Source organism: Leptosomus discolor, chromosome 11 (genome assembly GCF_034619465.1).
Source record: "Leptosomus discolor isolate bLepDis1 chromosome 11, bLepDis1.hap2, whole genome shotgun sequence".
NCBI lineage: Eukaryota > Metazoa > Chordata > Aves > Leptosomiformes > Leptosomidae > Leptosomus > Leptosomus discolor.
The window spans coordinates 23,951,487-23,968,369 of NC_141401.1; the positions used below are offsets into that span (position 1 = coordinate 23,951,487).

General features: G+C 37.4%; 1 protein-coding gene across 2 annotated transcripts in view; it reads left to right on the forward strand.

Moving 5' to 3' along the window:
* The window catches only part of ENTREP2 (endosomal transmembrane epsin interactor 2), a 143,037-nt gene that overhangs the window by 112,710 nt on the left and 13,444 nt on the right, over positions 1-16,883 (forward strand). The window contains exons 5-8 of one of the 2 annotated variants that reach the window (XM_086471729.1): positions 2,843-2,950; positions 9,470-9,487; positions 12,062-12,222; positions 12,831-12,966. In XM_086471729.1, coding sequence (XP_086327855.1) covers positions 2,843-2,950; positions 9,470-9,487; positions 12,062-12,222; positions 12,831-12,966 — 423 coding nt within the window. The remainder of the gene's footprint in view (positions 1-2,842; positions 2,951-9,469; positions 9,488-12,061; positions 12,223-12,830; positions 12,967-16,883) is intronic. The other variant, XM_086471728.1, reaches the window with a different exon arrangement.

Genomic DNA, 16,883 nt, shown 5'->3' on the forward strand with positions numbered 1-16,883 from the left:
GGGCTGGACAAGGAGCTGTGGAAGAGGGCCATTGTTCCCGTGGACACTAATCCCTGCCCTACATAACCAATGTAATGCTGAATAGCAAATTGAGTTCAGCTTCCTGTGCGTGGTAAGGGCAAATCTCACACCGCCACAAAGAAGTCGTGACTGTTGTGAGTGTTCAGTCAGTGACACTGCTGTAAAGTCAACGTACTTTGTTGTTTCACAATAGTTAGCAGTGAATAAAATTTAAAGTAATTGGTTTGACACTGTCTGGAGAGGTTTTCTAGAATTACTGGTAGAGAAGGAAAAATAACTAAAAATTAAAAGCATTACTTGTTTTTACTCTGTGCTTTGGAGTGTGGGGGAAGGAATTGGGGCAGGGGGGAATGCAATCCTTTTTATCTCTCTATCCATGTAGCATGAAATGGGTTTGCTTTATTCCTTATTTTTTATAGATGTGAGATAAGTATATCTGAAAATGAGGCGGGTTTTTTGGCTTTTCTCCAATAAAAATAGTTTTGTTTTTATGATGTTGCTTCTGTCCTTAGCTCATAGCAGGATGAAAAAGGTAGTAGTTCTGCGGGACAGGATCTCAGATTATGTTGGAAGAAAGATAAATCAATGATGTACTGTTGCAAAAACACTCAGTCATTGCTGCAGGATGTGTGAGGATGAGCATAGCTTGTAATGACAAGAAATAATCCTTATGCTATAGTCAGCATTTGCAAGGCCTTGGTTGTGCCTAGTTTAGGATTCTGCATTTGAGGAAAAATGTGGACCAACTTGAGGTGAACCAAATTAAATTAATGTAAATGATCAGAGACCTAGGAAACTGGTCTCAGTGGAGGATTGGAGGAAGTGGGAGTTAGTATGTCATGCAGTAGAGGAGGAAAAGACTTCAAGCATGATAGAGTTTAAAGGTGTAAACATCTGCTCTGTAATAGCCTGTTCTCAAGAGCTATGGAAGAAAAGGAGCAATGTTTTCATCTGTGCGGTGGACATACAGAGGACACGGATAGTAAAGATAAACCTTGGAATAGTGGGACGAAGCTCTGGCATCTTTAGGAACAGATCAAAGAAGCATCTGCCATGACTGATAGAGGCATGGTTGAGTCTATCCTCAGGCATGCAAGTTGTATGAGGGTCTTAAAGACGCGTTGGATCCTAACTTACAGCTCTAATGTAAATTTTGTTATTTAGCATGAATGGTATTAAGTTATACATTCGGATTAGCTAAATCTTTTGATTCTAAATGTCTGTAGTAAGCAATGAATCAAGTTTCTTATTGCTAGGAAATTTACCATTTTTGCTCTGCCTTGGTGTTGTTTACCTAGGTTTACCTATGGAAAATGTAACATGCAGAATCTCAGTCTCTTTTTGTGCCACTGTAACTAATTGAATCTCTAGGGATTTGTTTGCCTGTTTACTTCCATTTGGGTGCTCTAAGTGGGTCTATATGACTTTGCATTTGAATGAGTCCTCTGTATCACCTTCTGTATGTAAGTTAGTGATTGGCCTTTCCAGTATTTAGCTGTTGATGCTGTTGATTCATTATTCCCGTGGCTGAGGGGCTGGCCAAGAAGACAGAAAACTATTGACCAGATCAGCAAGAGCAAATCTGGCTCTGTGTAAGCTATTAAATGACTAGAACTTGTTGACCCATTTAATGTCTGCCTGGTTCCCATGGCTGGCATTTCCATCTTGAGGAGCTTGCAGTTATAGTGGCAGGAGTCTGCACCTTTCTATCCTTTTTTCAGTACTGTTGGAAAAAACAAAGCAAGTAATACAATGATTTTTATAGCATGGAAATGATTTCATGCACTGGCAGTGACTGAAATACTCTTTTAAACTTAGATCCTACAGAATGTTCTTTACACAGTGACTGTTTTTACTCATGGTATATTAACAATTTTGATCTTGTTTTGCATCAGTTCTCTGTGATGCTTTTTCTCAAATACTTTTACTGGCTGTTCAGAATACTAACTGAGCCGCATAATTATCACAAGTATAACTGTTATGCAATTGCTGTAGAAGGACTGTAGTAGTTTTGAAATGTCACCAGCATGCTAAATCAGTGTTCCTTTTCACTGGCTGTTGGAAAAGGAAATAAAAAACAGTGGTTGGAAGAGATGGATGCTTTTTTTTAAAATTATAACTTTTGAATTAAAATTAAAACATTTTTATAGCAATGTTTCTTTTATTTTATCCTACTTAGTAAACAGAAATACTTTATGTTCTGTTTGAAATGTTTGAGGGTTTTTTAAAAACAATGTGGCCATGTGCACTGACTGCATCAGCACGAGGTGAACTGCTTGGGTATAGTCATTGCTTTTCTCTCATGTCTGAAAATGTTTCAGATGCATAGAGTATCTGTTACAGGATAACATTCTCTATTTCATACTAGAGTTTCCATTTAATTTTTTGACACACAGCCTTAAATTGCAGATTTCAGCTACTGTGAAAGCGATGAAATTTCCGTTTTTTTTTTTTTTTTTTTTTAATCAGAAGTCTGTTTCATAGTATCTTTCTTGTGCTAGTGTAGCTTGGAGCCCACTGTGAAAGCAGCAATTTGTCTTTTCTTTCAGGGAACTGGAAAATTTTGAGTGTGAATATTTCTGATGAAATCTCTAATACCAAATGTATTCTGAGAAGTGGGGAAGGGAAAAGGTGGTTGTTTCTGTAACTGTTCCATTTGCAGACTGGTTTAAAAAAATCATTACAGCTGAGTGAATTCTACATAGTTGAAACCATGTACATTGGTAGCAGTTGAAAATGTTTATTCAAATTGCTAAAAATATTTCCTGTCCTTTGTGTCCCTGAGATAAGAGATGATATTCTGATGCATGTCTTTTCACAGGACCTGTTGTTCAGTGTGTGCGCTCTCAATATCATCTCCACCATTGTCTGTGCTTTGGCAACAGCAATGTGTTGCATGCAGATGGTTTCTTCTGATCTCCTGCAAATGGTGAGTACATGTCACTGGCACCACAGGATGTTATCCAACATAGCCTATTGTCCTTATCTGTGTGTACTCATTTGTACCTACTGTTTGCTTATAAACTTAAGCCTATCTGTGTGCCTTTGTGTAGTATTAGAATGTGTGTGTACATGGATGTCTGTTTTTTTTTTGTCTGCATGCATCTATATAAATATAGCATAATACAGATGTATGCAGTGTGAATAGCTGTGTTTAAAAATGTTTACATATTATACTAGAGAGTTATAATCAGGATTTTGCAATTGGGAGTATATTATTTTTGTTAAAGATGTTATTAATGAGGTTCAGTTATATATGCACGTTAAATTTTCTCATTACATATTTATTATCTTCAGTTTCTATACTATCCAGAGCAATTACTTAGCTTTGAGAAACTATTTTTCACTACTTTTCTGGTCTGAGAACTTTGGAGTATGAGAACTATTAGTTCAAAACTGGAACTTTTCGGAGTCCTGTGCCAGTAAGTGTCTTCCTAAGGAAAGCATGTTCAGCTTCAGGGTAGCACTTGTGTTTAAAACAAGAGGGAGAAGGATCATTAGTATTCTGCATAGCGAGCTGCATTACAGGTTACTCTCTTGTTTTGGTTGGACAAAGACAGCTTTCCTATCCCAAATGAGTGCTGTGATTCTCAAGGTTTCAAGGTAATGTTGAAACAACAACAACAACAAAAAAGTCCTTTGTATTTTGCAGGGCAGGTATACCATTTCTAACCCATCTCTGTTGGTGGCTAATCTAGGAAATTATCCTCTATTTAATAAGAGAGGGCAAGGGCACAAACCTAATACCAGTCATTTGTAAATCTCTCTTACTTTAAAAGTTTGCATGGGTAGAATATTGGCCCAGGAATTTAGCTGCAAACCATTTACACAACAGAGAAATGTTGCATAACCTGCCAAGCACGCTGGTGGTTGTTTTAAAATTAAATAAATAAAAATACACTTAGCTGCATGGATATTGATTTGAGCTTAAGTGCATGAATTACAGAGATAAGGCTGTCCTTTCTAGACAAGCGTTCTGGTCGCTGGGTTACAAACTTAGTTAAAGAGTATCTTCAATCTGTGATCTAGTGTTTACTTTGCATAGTAGTGGAGAGATGAAGTTAGGCACATATGTCTACATAATGCCTACAAATAGTACATGAATGCATTTGTTCATGCAGCACTCTGTGTTCGTATTGTGCGTGCTTGTAGAGGCTTGTAAATTGCTTATTTGATAGCTTTGGTTTGGGTATCTGGCAGGATTGACAAAAAAATCATCATTTCAGCTGATGATATGTTGTATTTTAAATGTTAAGGGATGTTTATCGTATTGTGGGTATTCTTTATTTCCATACACACCACACACACCCTGCCCGCACCTCCCATGATATTTGCGGCAAGAACACTCATTCACTAAAGGTCTTTTTCACCTTCCAGTGATGACAGGGAGATGAAGTGATCATCACACCTGGAAAGATCTGTCTGTCTAGTGTAACAATGGTGGCAGTGATCCGGAAGTGTAACCGTATATATTCCAGGAATCTTAACCTAATTTCGTGCTATTTAGCAGTGTAAGAGGAATAAAAAAGTATGGATAACAATGAACCAAGGACGATATTAAAGTGTTTCTGATGGGCATGTGCAAGAAGCAGTAATCTCAATAGGAAGTCAAATACCTTAAAAGCACATAATTTTTCTATCTGCCACTTCATTCTTCACTTCTTCCCCAAAATTCTTTCTTTTCCACCTGGCGATGCTGCCGTTATGTCGATTTCTTTTTGCTTCCTACACTTTGTGCTTCCCGCTTTCCGTCTCCCTGCTTCGTTGTCCATTCTCCCATCCTTTCAGCTCCATTGACAAGAATTGCCTTCCCTCTCCACAGAAGAAGAGAATTATATCTTTCTTTCTACTCAATCCCAGTCTTTTCTTGTTTATCCTTAAGTTTTTTCCTTTCTTTTTTTCAGGTTGCTGAGCCAGATTCCTACCAGGCCTAAGTGAGCGTAACTTCCCTGGGGCTACGCTGACTTAGACCAGCTGAACTCTGACCTGAAGACTTTTTTTTTCTTTCACTATTTTCAGTCTATTGTCCCATGATCTGCAGTTCACTTTTGCTCTACTGCAACCAGAAATCTGATTTACTTCCTTTTTTCTTGCTTGTTAATGCTTAATGTGTGCTTTTTCCTTTTCCTTTTCACTGAGGTATGCGTCTTATCTTAGCAGGGTTGTACCATGCTGGAAGTTTACAATAGCAGCTCCAAGAGATACCACCCCTCTTGCATGGAAAAGTTTTAATTGTTGTGCTGATTCTTTTACTCTGTTCTTACAGTATTCAAGAGCTACGTAGGCTCTCCTGTCAGAAGAGGAGGCATAAAAATATAATTCTTAGCCAGCAAAAGCATTATGCAATAGGGAACATGTTCCTCTGACATCATTAGGTTATCATTAGGTCATCAGTTTTGTGATTCATGTGCTGTGTTAGTGTTCTTGTCTCAGAAATTACTTGGGTAGAATGGGGTGCAAATTTCAAAGAATGTCAAGTTTTCTTCTGGCATGAAGCTGTTCTTTGTGCTTCAGGTTTTATTGCCTGGTGACATAGAACTGGCATATAAAGTCTCAAGAAAATCTGCAACAGTGTTCCATGAGTATCTGCTTTCTTGCTAACTTTTGCATACAGTGAGCATCTGATTCATATAAGTACTGGCAGTATTTTACTGGAAACTGCTACCTTCTGATGTCCCGATCTTGTAGTAAAAATGCCCTGAAAAATATAAACACAAGCTGTCTGGTAGTAAGCACAGATTAAATTTTCCAGTGAATTTGTAGGGGATTTTGTTGGTTAAAAATAATCCCACCAAACAAACATTTGGTTTCAAGCGTTAAGGAAACAAATACTGCAAAATATTGCGAACTATTTTTATTGCGTTATGTTTTAGTTTCCTTTAGATTTTACTTTTGTGCAGTCGACACAAAAACATATTTTCATAGATTGTCCCTTCTTTGAGTTGACAGTTTCAGAAAGTACCCCAAGTTTGTCACCTTACTTTAACCTTTCTCACCCAGTTAAGTATACACAGTTGCTTAGGAAAAAAAAAAAATCCACTAATGGCACTAAAGCTGCAAGAGTAAGTGATACCGTAGTTAAAGATTGAAATAGCGTTTGTTATGTATTTCACTACTTCAGACAGTTTAAGGCTGCACTCCATTACTGGGCTTCCCAGAATCGTTCTTTCTGTGTACACACCCCTCCAGCAGATAAATGTGAATCAAATCAGATTATATCAAGGTTCTGTAACATGAAGAAACATCTCTTAATAACCAGGCTGTCACTGCCATGATATTTCATTTGTTGCCTTAGGCAGTTTCAGTTGCATCTTGTCTGATGAACAACTACTGCAAAAATTCACCCTCTTTTCTTCAAAAGGTAGCTGCCTGAATTAAGCAAAGAAATACAAGAAATTAGGCCCACTGTGGCCAAGCTAAAGCATGAAGTGCATCTATTCCAGTCCTCCTTCCACTCCGCTGCTTATCCAGTACTTATCCTATAAGTAGTGGCACTGATATTGCTCAGTGTATTCTGATTTTATCACCATCACTGTTAGTAACTGTTCTTCATGTTATGTGAGATCTAAAACAGTCTGTTACTTTGTAGAGGAAATAAGGTAATGATGACACATGCAAGCTGTAACATTTAATTAACTGTTTCATCAGCCATAATGATAATTCAGCGTGTCATTAACTTAATAGGCTGTAGTTAATATTTCTACTCAAACATGTCAAATAAAGAACCTCTGTATGAGGCTAATATCTTGCTGGCATTGTTTAACCCCTTATCCCAGTGAAATAGTAATTGAAAAAATCTCTTCAGGATGAAGCTTCACATTAAGAGATCATTGATCTTAAATTATTATATATTTTTATTATTTAACTTAATTTTTATTAATTAATCTAATTATATCAAAACCTAAATATTAAACTTTTTGGCACAAAGCTCACTTAAAGGTACTGTAAAACCCAGATGACAGTCCTTTTACAATTACGCATTGTGAATGACATACATCCATAGAAACTTCCTAAATGTAAATCTAGTTGGATAAATATTCCCCTCACCCCCACCAAAAAAAAAAATTAAAATACAAACCTTTGGTCTAGGAAGGCTTTTCACATTTTTAGAAAACGTACTGTTTTCCATTTCACATTTTATTGTTAGAATAAATATATTTAATATTTAAGACTATTTAAAATACAGTCAGTACTTCAAGAAAGATGCAGTGTCACAGACCAGTCCCTCTGAGACTACACAGCTAATAGCTTGTGATGGTTGTGGGAACAGCAACTGGAAACAGTGGAGCAGAAAAATTTGAATCTGTGTTTTCCTTATCAAAATACTTTCTGTGTTCCAATTTCCCTTTAAGATCAGGGACAAATTAGAAGTCAGCCATGATCCTTCTGTTCTTGCAGACAATTAGCATCTACTTTTCCCTCCAGGAGATACTGACTCCAGTGTTTCAGAAAAGGAAAAAAGCAACCTATCCAGGAGGAGGACAGTTAATTGAAGACAGAATTATAGACCCAAGTGTATTGAGAAGAGATTTTACTATAGATAACGTGACCATATTTAAGGATGTGCAATTAGAAATTTTTGTTTCCCATTCCCAAGAATTAGCAGATTTTTGTAAGTGACATATAGCAACTGAAATGAGGCTAACGAACCCTGGAGTCTCCAAAGGACTCGTTTCAAAGTTACACAGTAAACTTATTAAATGTGATATGGAAGGTGAAGGTAATTACATGCAGATATGGGAAGTACTCTAGATAAGAAGATTCCCTTAGAGCACTAGTCATGTACTGATGTGTGGCAATTACTGTTTTAGATATGTCATAGTTGCTAAGCAGCGAGTTCTCAGCACTGCTTACATGGAGTCGGTACTGCTGATGAGCTGCAGAATATGTACAACAGGGGACTTCTTTATGTTTGGTGGGGACGTCCTGTACCTGGAAATACTGATGAAGAATCCTGGAATACCAAGAAGGTCGCTGGCGTACAGCCCTACATCATGGGCTGTGTGGAGTTCGCACTTGAGCATAACTGCATTTTCAGAAAACTTTTACCTTTTCTGCTTCTGCTGGAAGTGGTGTGCTTCTAATATTTGTGTTTCTAATTCTCTGCTTGCTAATGACTTGCTGCTGAGGTCATGGCTAGCTTCTGTATTGAATTCAGGTCCAAGAAGTGGGTACAAAACCGCAGCGTTGTGAAGCTTTCTTGTTTACTCTGCTGCAACTGGATAGCGTGTTTTATTCTTCCCTCATAACTGCAAACCAAATAACAAAGTCCTCAGTATGAAATAAAGATGAGGGCTGTTTAAATCAGGCTGTTTAACTCTGTCAAAGTTAGGCATGCCCAATTAAAACACACAAAATTCTGTGTGCAATGGGTGCACTATGTTGCACATCCATTTAGCACATGCACCAATCTATGTATAATGCCTAGTAGGGATCAGACACATTCCACAGGCTAAGGTAAGGCCATCTGTAGTCCAAAGGTGAGAAGAAACCCTGCATTTGTGTAATAGTTTGAGTGCCAAACTTCAAATGTAAGGTTGCCTATTTCCTAAAAGAAGAGCATGAATTTGAGATCTGTATTTCATTGTCTGCCAGGTTTCTGAAAGGTCCCAGCATCCAACAGCCCCAGGTTGTCAACGGAAACGGTTGGGTATTTGGGATTTCCGGAGCCAGGGGATATCTATTTATGCCTAGTAAAAATATGTTCAAAATATCTATTGATAGCTCTAAAGTTTTGCAACGCTTCTAACACTGTTGGCTATTTACGGCATTTACCAGTGGTGCTGTTTGCTGTTCATCCTTGTCTGCAAGCATTTTCTGTCTTATCGCTTCTGCAATTGCCATTGGTTTAACCCCAAGAGCCTGGCCAGAGCTGCTTTATGAGTTGTTCCGTAGTGTGAGCTATAGTTTTTGAGATTACATTGAATGCAACTCAACCTTGCCTATACTTGTGACCAAACAGGCCACCCCTATTTTCAATTTGGCAATTCTTGTCGTTGCCTGTCCTCCTTGTCTTCAACTTGAGACTGATTATTTAGTAACAGCTGTCTTCAAATACCGTAAGCGTGTGTTTCCTTGTGAAAGCATTTGTCAGTGTTCCTCCACCTAGTCCAGCTTTGTCAGCTGTTTGCATTTTCTTACCATGTCTTTTTCTTACCTATGGACTTTGTATTAATCTTTGCTGAGCCCCTGACAGCCTTCACCATGTGAGACTTAACCTTAAAGATTTTTAAAATACATTTTATTGTAGGAAGAATAGATTTTTTTGCAGGCTGGCAGAGATTAGTGGATAGGGTAGTATGGAATAAGATATGATTTAATTCCCACTTTCCGATTGTTTTCTTGAGGATGTCTGTTCTTTGCGATAACCCCTTATATTTGCTGTTGTTTCATTTCCTGCCAGTATCCCACTTACAGCCTTTTTCACTTTAATTTCTGTGCCTTCCAGCAGGATGATATCACACAGGTAAACTGTTGTTTATAAACACACGCCCCCAAACATATGCACCTTTCATGTCCGTTTTGCCAGTCATTTTCAGCGTTGGTCACACAGAGTCCATTGCCATGATTTGTATTCACAGTAAAGGTTCTTGAAAGGGATGCAAATGATTCTGCTGTTAAACTGAGCTGCATCGAAACATTAGGTCTTTCCCTTCTTGAACCACAGCCTCTTGTACCCTGTGTAAAACCTTTCCCTTCTGTCACATCCCACAAAATGTATGCTGATAGTTCACTCACTGTAAACGTGCTGTGTGTTTCACTGCCTTGTTCTGAGGAGCATTAAGAGTACTGCTCCCTATATATGGCTGAATGAAACAAGCTCTAGAGCACTACAAAATGGAAGGAATGGAGCTCTGTGTTCTCTGGCGCAACCCAAAACTTGGGTTCCATGGCAGTACATGGAAATAGTCTGGGAGAAGGTAAAGAAAGTTGTAGAAGAAAATTATTTAGTTTCCAGACTGTAAATATGACCTGAATTATCAATTCTGCTAGGAAAACGAATGTAGTCCTGAGTTTGCTAGAATCAAGTAGGGTACAAAATGTGAGCTAGAGTATACAGATATTTGTCTTCATTATAATAATGTTTGATACTGTTTTTAGGTCACTAAGTTGAAGTTTGTCTTGCTTCCTTTTTTCCTAAAAGATTCTTCAGTTTATTTGGGATGATAGCAGGCTGATGATTGCTGATGGTTTTATTACTTGGGACAGAAGTTTGGTATTTAACAGTTAATATTAATGTAACGTTGCAGTTTGGGAGATGGCTGTTGAAAGATCAGGTGAATTTAGACTGAATGACTGCAAAAATGTAGTTTAATTCTGTGAGACAAGCCTATAGAAATGTCTGATAGTACTCAGAATAACAGAGAGAGTGCTTAAAAGCATCAGACGTTTTGTGTAACAAAGAGTAAATCAAGTAGATGTCATGTCTCTTATTCCTGTACCATCAGTAGGCTACAATAGCTGAAAGTCCTTGATTGGCTCTAAGATACAATGATGTAACATATTCTGCAGAGGAGGTTCTTTCTTTAGTAGTTACTTGTGAAAATATCTCTAGAGAACCGATTAGTAAGCAACTAATAGGTCATTTTCATAAACAATTGAAAGTGGTCCTACTGACCCTCTGCTGTGTTGCATTATATTACAGCTTTGATAATTGAAACAACAGAGTGTTTAGTGTGTTTAGCAGAATTAGGATGTAACTCAACCTCTTAAATACCGAAGACCAATATCGTTTATATAGTAATGTAAATTCATCATAACGGCACCAAGTTAAATTTGAAAAAGTGAAAAATACAAAACTGTGACATTAAAAATTAAGGTAATTTACTTTCCATATGTGGGATCTCCTAAACGTAAGCATTTACCCTTTTATTTTACCACGCCTTAAATCTTTATCATGGATTTAAACAAATAATAAATGTAATGAGACAACAGTACAAAGACATATATTCTCTTGTCATGGTAAAAGAAGAAACGTGCCTCCAGCACGTTTTCTTAGCTCACTAGTTTTAAAAGGCAAGAGCTAAAGACAAGTCATCTACTGATCCAAGAAAAGTGATATGACAGCAGAAGCTTGCCTGGAGAAGGAAGAATTGTTCTGTGGCTTTAAATTGCCTTTTGATCCCCTTCTATCCATGGGTTCCATGTGATCTCCAGAATGGTCCGTGTTTGATCTTGAAGTAGTTTAAGCCTTTGCTAGAAGAGCTGTTAGGTTACAGCACTTCTGATATCGAAGGTATCAGAACGGCTTCTTGATATCACTGCTGTGCCAGAAGCTGATTAGGTTCCTGTCTCAAATGGTGACAGTAGTTGTCACTACTTTTTATTATTCGGTGTAGTTATTTTCTTTTTTGGTTTTGAGATGTTTACATGGAATAAATGTTTTTCTGGCTTTCATACCAGTATTTAAAACCTTTATACCACATTTAAGTGTGTAGTGTCTGTATCACCAAACCACAAATGGCCATTAAGATTATTTTATTTTACAAGAATAATAAAGAATAATTATAAATCGCCCCCTTTTTTTGAAAGTGAAAAATAGGTGGGAAATTTGTAGTTGTCTTATTCAAAATTTAATAATGAATTTAATAATTAATATGTGGTAGCTTGTTTCTAGTTTGTTTTATTTGGGTTTTTGGGGGGGGGGGGGTTGGGGGTTGTTTTTTTTTTCTCTATAAGCACAAGGCATTTCAGATTGGAAACCCAAACATGCAAATAGTTAGATGCTGTTACAAGGCAGAAGTATTTCCTGAAAAGCTGTTTAAATGTCTATGTTCTGCAGCCTAAGAGTGACTGACTTTGAGGCACAGGCCTCTCTATGTCTTTAGTAAAGCCTTGTGTTATATTTTGGCAATTTGACTCAGCCTCCTCACTGATCTCAAGTATTCTTATGCTTCCAGAAGCGTCTCTTTCGTTTCAGTGTGGATATGAATGAAATTGGATATTGGTCAGGGTTGCTAGTACTGATCTTTAGTAAAAGTTTTATTAATCTGTGATGATGTTTATACCATCTGAAAGAACTTGACCCGTTCGTTTCCAGTTTCTGCCACAGAGGCCACCTTCTGCCAATCCTGACTGCATGACTCCACATGGAACTATGCTGCATCAGACCTTGGATTTTGATGAGTTCATACCACCAATACCACCTCCACCCTACTACCCACCAGAGTATACCTGTACACCGGTGATAGAGGCACAGAGGTGATTCTTCTTCCCTGTAGTTACAGTCATCACGTAGTTCTGAGCTACGGACTGTGAAGCTTTTTCAAAGAATATGAAGCCAAGGAATGTCCTTCACTTACATTAGGTGCTTCTTTTCCAGAGAGATTACATACATTTTTAGCAAACTTGTCAGGATGTACCTGAAAATATTTGTGTTACAGCAACGCTGTAATAAAGAAGTGATTGAACTTAGCTAAGACAACAATATCTGAACTTAAAGCAGAGATCACCTTATAGGTGATCCTTTCACAGTTGTTAACGTTATACACTTGAATATGAGATTTAATTTTCTGAGGAAATTCTTGCAGTTAATTTCTGTTAATGGGGAGTAGTGAAGGACATTAATGACTGCAAAGAGGGCTGGTGGAGATGGCTGACATCCAAAATTAAATACAATTTTTAAAACGATCCTGTGAACAAGGGCTTCATTTTGGTTGTTTAATAAATCTCTTCAGTATAATACTTTGTAGTATATTGGCTTTGAATTCAGAGAATGCTCTGTATCACTGTGGTGTAGGTAATGGTTTACCACGTAAATCCAATGCCATGTCTTATCATTAAGTTTGCTTGTTTGTGTTTTTAAACAGAGGTCTCCATTTGGACTTTCCTCATTCCCCATTCAGTGCTTTATATGAAGTAACAATTAACAGCCCAGGAATGCTGTATCCAGCTGAGCTGCCCCCTCCTTATGAGGCAGTGATTGGAGAGACGCCTGCCAGTCGGGTAAGGAAAGCCAAAGGGAATTCTTTACATAGTCTTTGAATTTTTATGATGCAAAACAATTTTGATAAATTTAGTGATCTAAAATAATTTAGGAGTTAATTGTACTTTGGAGGAACAACATTAGAAAATATTTATGTGTTTTAAACACATTTTTCAGACTATCCTCTTTAAAAGGGTTTAACTAACAAATTTTACTTGATATGTATTCTCCTTATGTTCTGGTGCATGTTTGGGCAAATGCTTATGTGAGTAGTAATATTTCAGCTGATATCTGTTTTAAAAAGTTACATGATACTGGACTGTCAGTAACAAAAACCTGGAAGAATGGATTAGAATTACCGAAGCACAGTGCTTTTCCGTATTTGAAAAGGATAATGATGTTTTAAAATGAGATTATGCTTCTTAATTTCTATAGGTAATAAGAAATCTTGATTAGGAAGCAGGTTTATCTTCTTAAAAACTCCTACAGTTGTAAAATAGTTTTTATTCCAACTACTGATGATAGTGGATTTGCCTCACTTAAATATACTATTTTCAGTTGGAGCTCAGTACAACAGTGTAGGTTGAATAAAGAGAAAGATAACTGTGTCTTGTAACATGTAGTGCTACTGCCTTCCGTGTGTTTGTATACGTATGTATATAGCATAGAGCTTCAGTTTTGCTCTGCGTGTGATCTGAGCTGAGATAATTACAAATTCCAATTTTAAACTCTATGTGTAGGTAGGACACGTACTTGAAAATTCCTAACAAAAACCTCTGTAAATAACCTCAGATTAACAAAGATACACATTTGCAGTCCCCAACTTATGTCAGATCTCAGATCATGTTCTGGAAAAGTACCGGGAGCATCTGGTAATAATGTAGGTTCTTATAATGGTGGGCGCTAGTCGATGTCTTGAACTCAATGCCAAATTTATGCTTTGGTACTTGTAAAACACAGCCTCCATAAGGAGGCTCCTGTCAGGCACCAAAGTGCTAGAAACTGATTCCTGCTTCAGAGTTACGTTAGCTGATAAAAAACCACACGGAGCAAAGATTTAAATGATAAAAGGGTAGGGATGTCTTCTTCCTATGGAATAGCAATGAGTAGTTCTCTATTGCTTATACTTTTGGCTGTTTTAGTTTTTAATAGCTTCTGCTGCTATATGGCAGCAAGTTACTCCTGAGAGTGCATAACCCCTTTATTCTGAACTTTGAGAAAGGATCCAGCATACTTCAGATAAATATTTACATGATACTTTTTGCATTATTTTTTACTACACAGTGTCAACTCAACTGAAACTAGAATTGTCCTGTATCTGCAGGTACAGCCAAAGCTACTTTGAGTACAGTTTTGCGCGAAGTGATTTGGGATAATGGAATCAGCTGTCACAAATGGGAAAATACTTAAAATTGCTTTTAGAAACTGTAATTTCTTGTAGGCTTCCGTAAACTCAAGGAGTCAAACATTCTAGATGTTGCTTATCAGTCATTAATAGTACACTGTGGAAATACGTGTGTTCAGGTTGCCCAATAGCACCCACATTACAGAGGGGAGTACTTTGCATTTCCCCAAAATATAACATTGAAAAGTTTGCTAGTGATGTTTTTTTACATTGGGGGAAACCACAAAACTAAAGAAACTATGTAATTGTTTACTATTATATACAAGAAAATTAGTAAGATAATTAATAAGACAAGTGTCTGAGAAAAAAAAAAGTTTTGTGATGCACAGTCCCCCACAAAAATGCAATTAAAAACCTCCAAGATACGCCTAAGTTTGCAGCCTGTATGACTGACAAAGCAGCTTCTGACAACTCTTCTAATCCTTGCCTTGTGTCATACCCTCCACCACTTGCCACAATAAACAGGTCCAACATTGCACTACCTTTGATTTATTTGGCTGTAATAAATCATATATTTGGCTATGTATGAATCAGTGTATACTGTTTGTCAGTGAAGTTATTTTCTGAACAGCAAAATTGGAGTTTCCAAGGCCGTATATTTTCTAAAATATTTTTTTATCCAAGTTCCAGCCTTTTTCCTGTACAGTAACTCAGAGGAACCTGCAAGCCCTGGAGGAGTTGCTATTTTTCAGTGATTAAAAGAAAAAAAAAATCAGCAAAAGCGATATGAATTATACATGGTTTGGGGGGAAATAGGAGGATCATATCTGTGATAAGAATTTGTATGTGGTACTAAGTAAGTTTTAGAAAAGTGTCTACTTGTACTTAAGCACAAAAGCACTTTGAGCACTCTTGTGATTGGGATTACACTTTGCATGAGCATCGACATCCAGCAGCACAATAGCACCAGCATATAATAAAAATATGATTTAATAAGACATAATTTAAAGCAGCGAAATCATGCTCTTGCAAGAAGAACATGAACTTTAATAAGCAGAGATATTGACTGCTGTTTTTTGTTCTCTGGAGTCAGCGTCAGTGCCTTGCCTGTTCATCTCTGGCCACCTGGGTTCCAGAAGGGTTTGTTCTAATGGCAAGTGAAAAGAAGTGGTGACTTTTTAATTTCGAAAATGCTGATAATTATATAGTTTCTTACGAGGAGTTAGTTTATATATGCCTGGTAGTTGCTGGTTCAGAGGGCTTGTAGGGGCAAAATAACCACAGGTGCTGAGGGTCAGAAGTGCAGTGCAGTGGCAACGCTGACTAAAGCCTGCACAGCGACTGTGTCGCCATCTACTTTTCTTGATGCCAAAAGCCCTAACGTGTGTGTGTGTGCAGTCAGTGTCCCAGTCGATCTGTGAATGGAGGAATGGAGCCAAAGTCTAAGTTAGTTTTAGGTCTACAAGAGGAACAAAATGGAGTCCCGAATTCTTACACGATGCAAATGCTCCCATCTAGTATGCGCCAAGCTACAGTACGAACTGAAATAACTAGATTTATAAATCCCTCAAAGGCAGACTTTGCAATGGAAATCATGGCAGAGCTTTAGCTACAGAAGTGCTTCTGGGAACCATTATGTAATAATGCCATAATTGTAAAACCTTTTACTGAGCATCAAGCAATAGGCTTTGTTTGTTTTTACATGTATTGAGGTCCTTAGAATTTTATTAAATTGTATTAAATTAGACTCAATATTTCATGCATTTCACATACAACAAATGTCAGAGCTAATTTAAGTGGTTGCATCTAAGTAAAAATTGCTGTTGTCATCTGTACTGATTAGGAATTCCCATTTTATGACTATGAAAAAAAGTGGTTTTCACACTGTTTTCCACGCAAAGTATTGACTAGGATATAGAAAAGACAAGAACAAACAGATCAGGGTTCTGGGTGGATTATCCTGGAGACTTTTATAAGGTTTGCTAACCTGTAGGCTGTGCAGGCTTGTTAAAAGCATGGTTTTTTCTTTCCTTTTCCTGCTGATAGCTTAGTGACTGTCTTTACCAGCTTTATGGCTGAGGACATTCAAGTCAATAAGGTTTTGTTACTCTAGGCTGTGCAGAAACCTGTATGAAACCATGTGCCACGCCTGTGTGAACCAAAATTCTGACCTGACCAATAATTGTCAGTGTTACTTCCTACAATTAAAACCATCGTTCTCCTTCCCCCGAGGTTAATCAATTCCAAATGCATATAAAATACATTCAGCAATTATTATTGTGAATGGAGAAAAAGCAAGGGAAGGAAAACTTAACACATGGATCAGATAAGTTTAAATGGCTTATGTTTTGCAAGATACTATGGCTAAATACTGAAAAAAGTAGGAGAAGAAACCAAAATTCAAATTATATCCCTGATTCCTTCAGCATGTCTGAAATGTTGGAATCTCTAGTTTTCTCACTATTCAGGATGCCAGTTATCAATGAGGCCCTTAAGAGATAAACCTCAAAGGTGATGAGTGCTATTCTGTATGAGGGGGATTTTATGGAGGGGAATATTCACAGTCTTCCATTTGGTCTGAATAAGCAATTT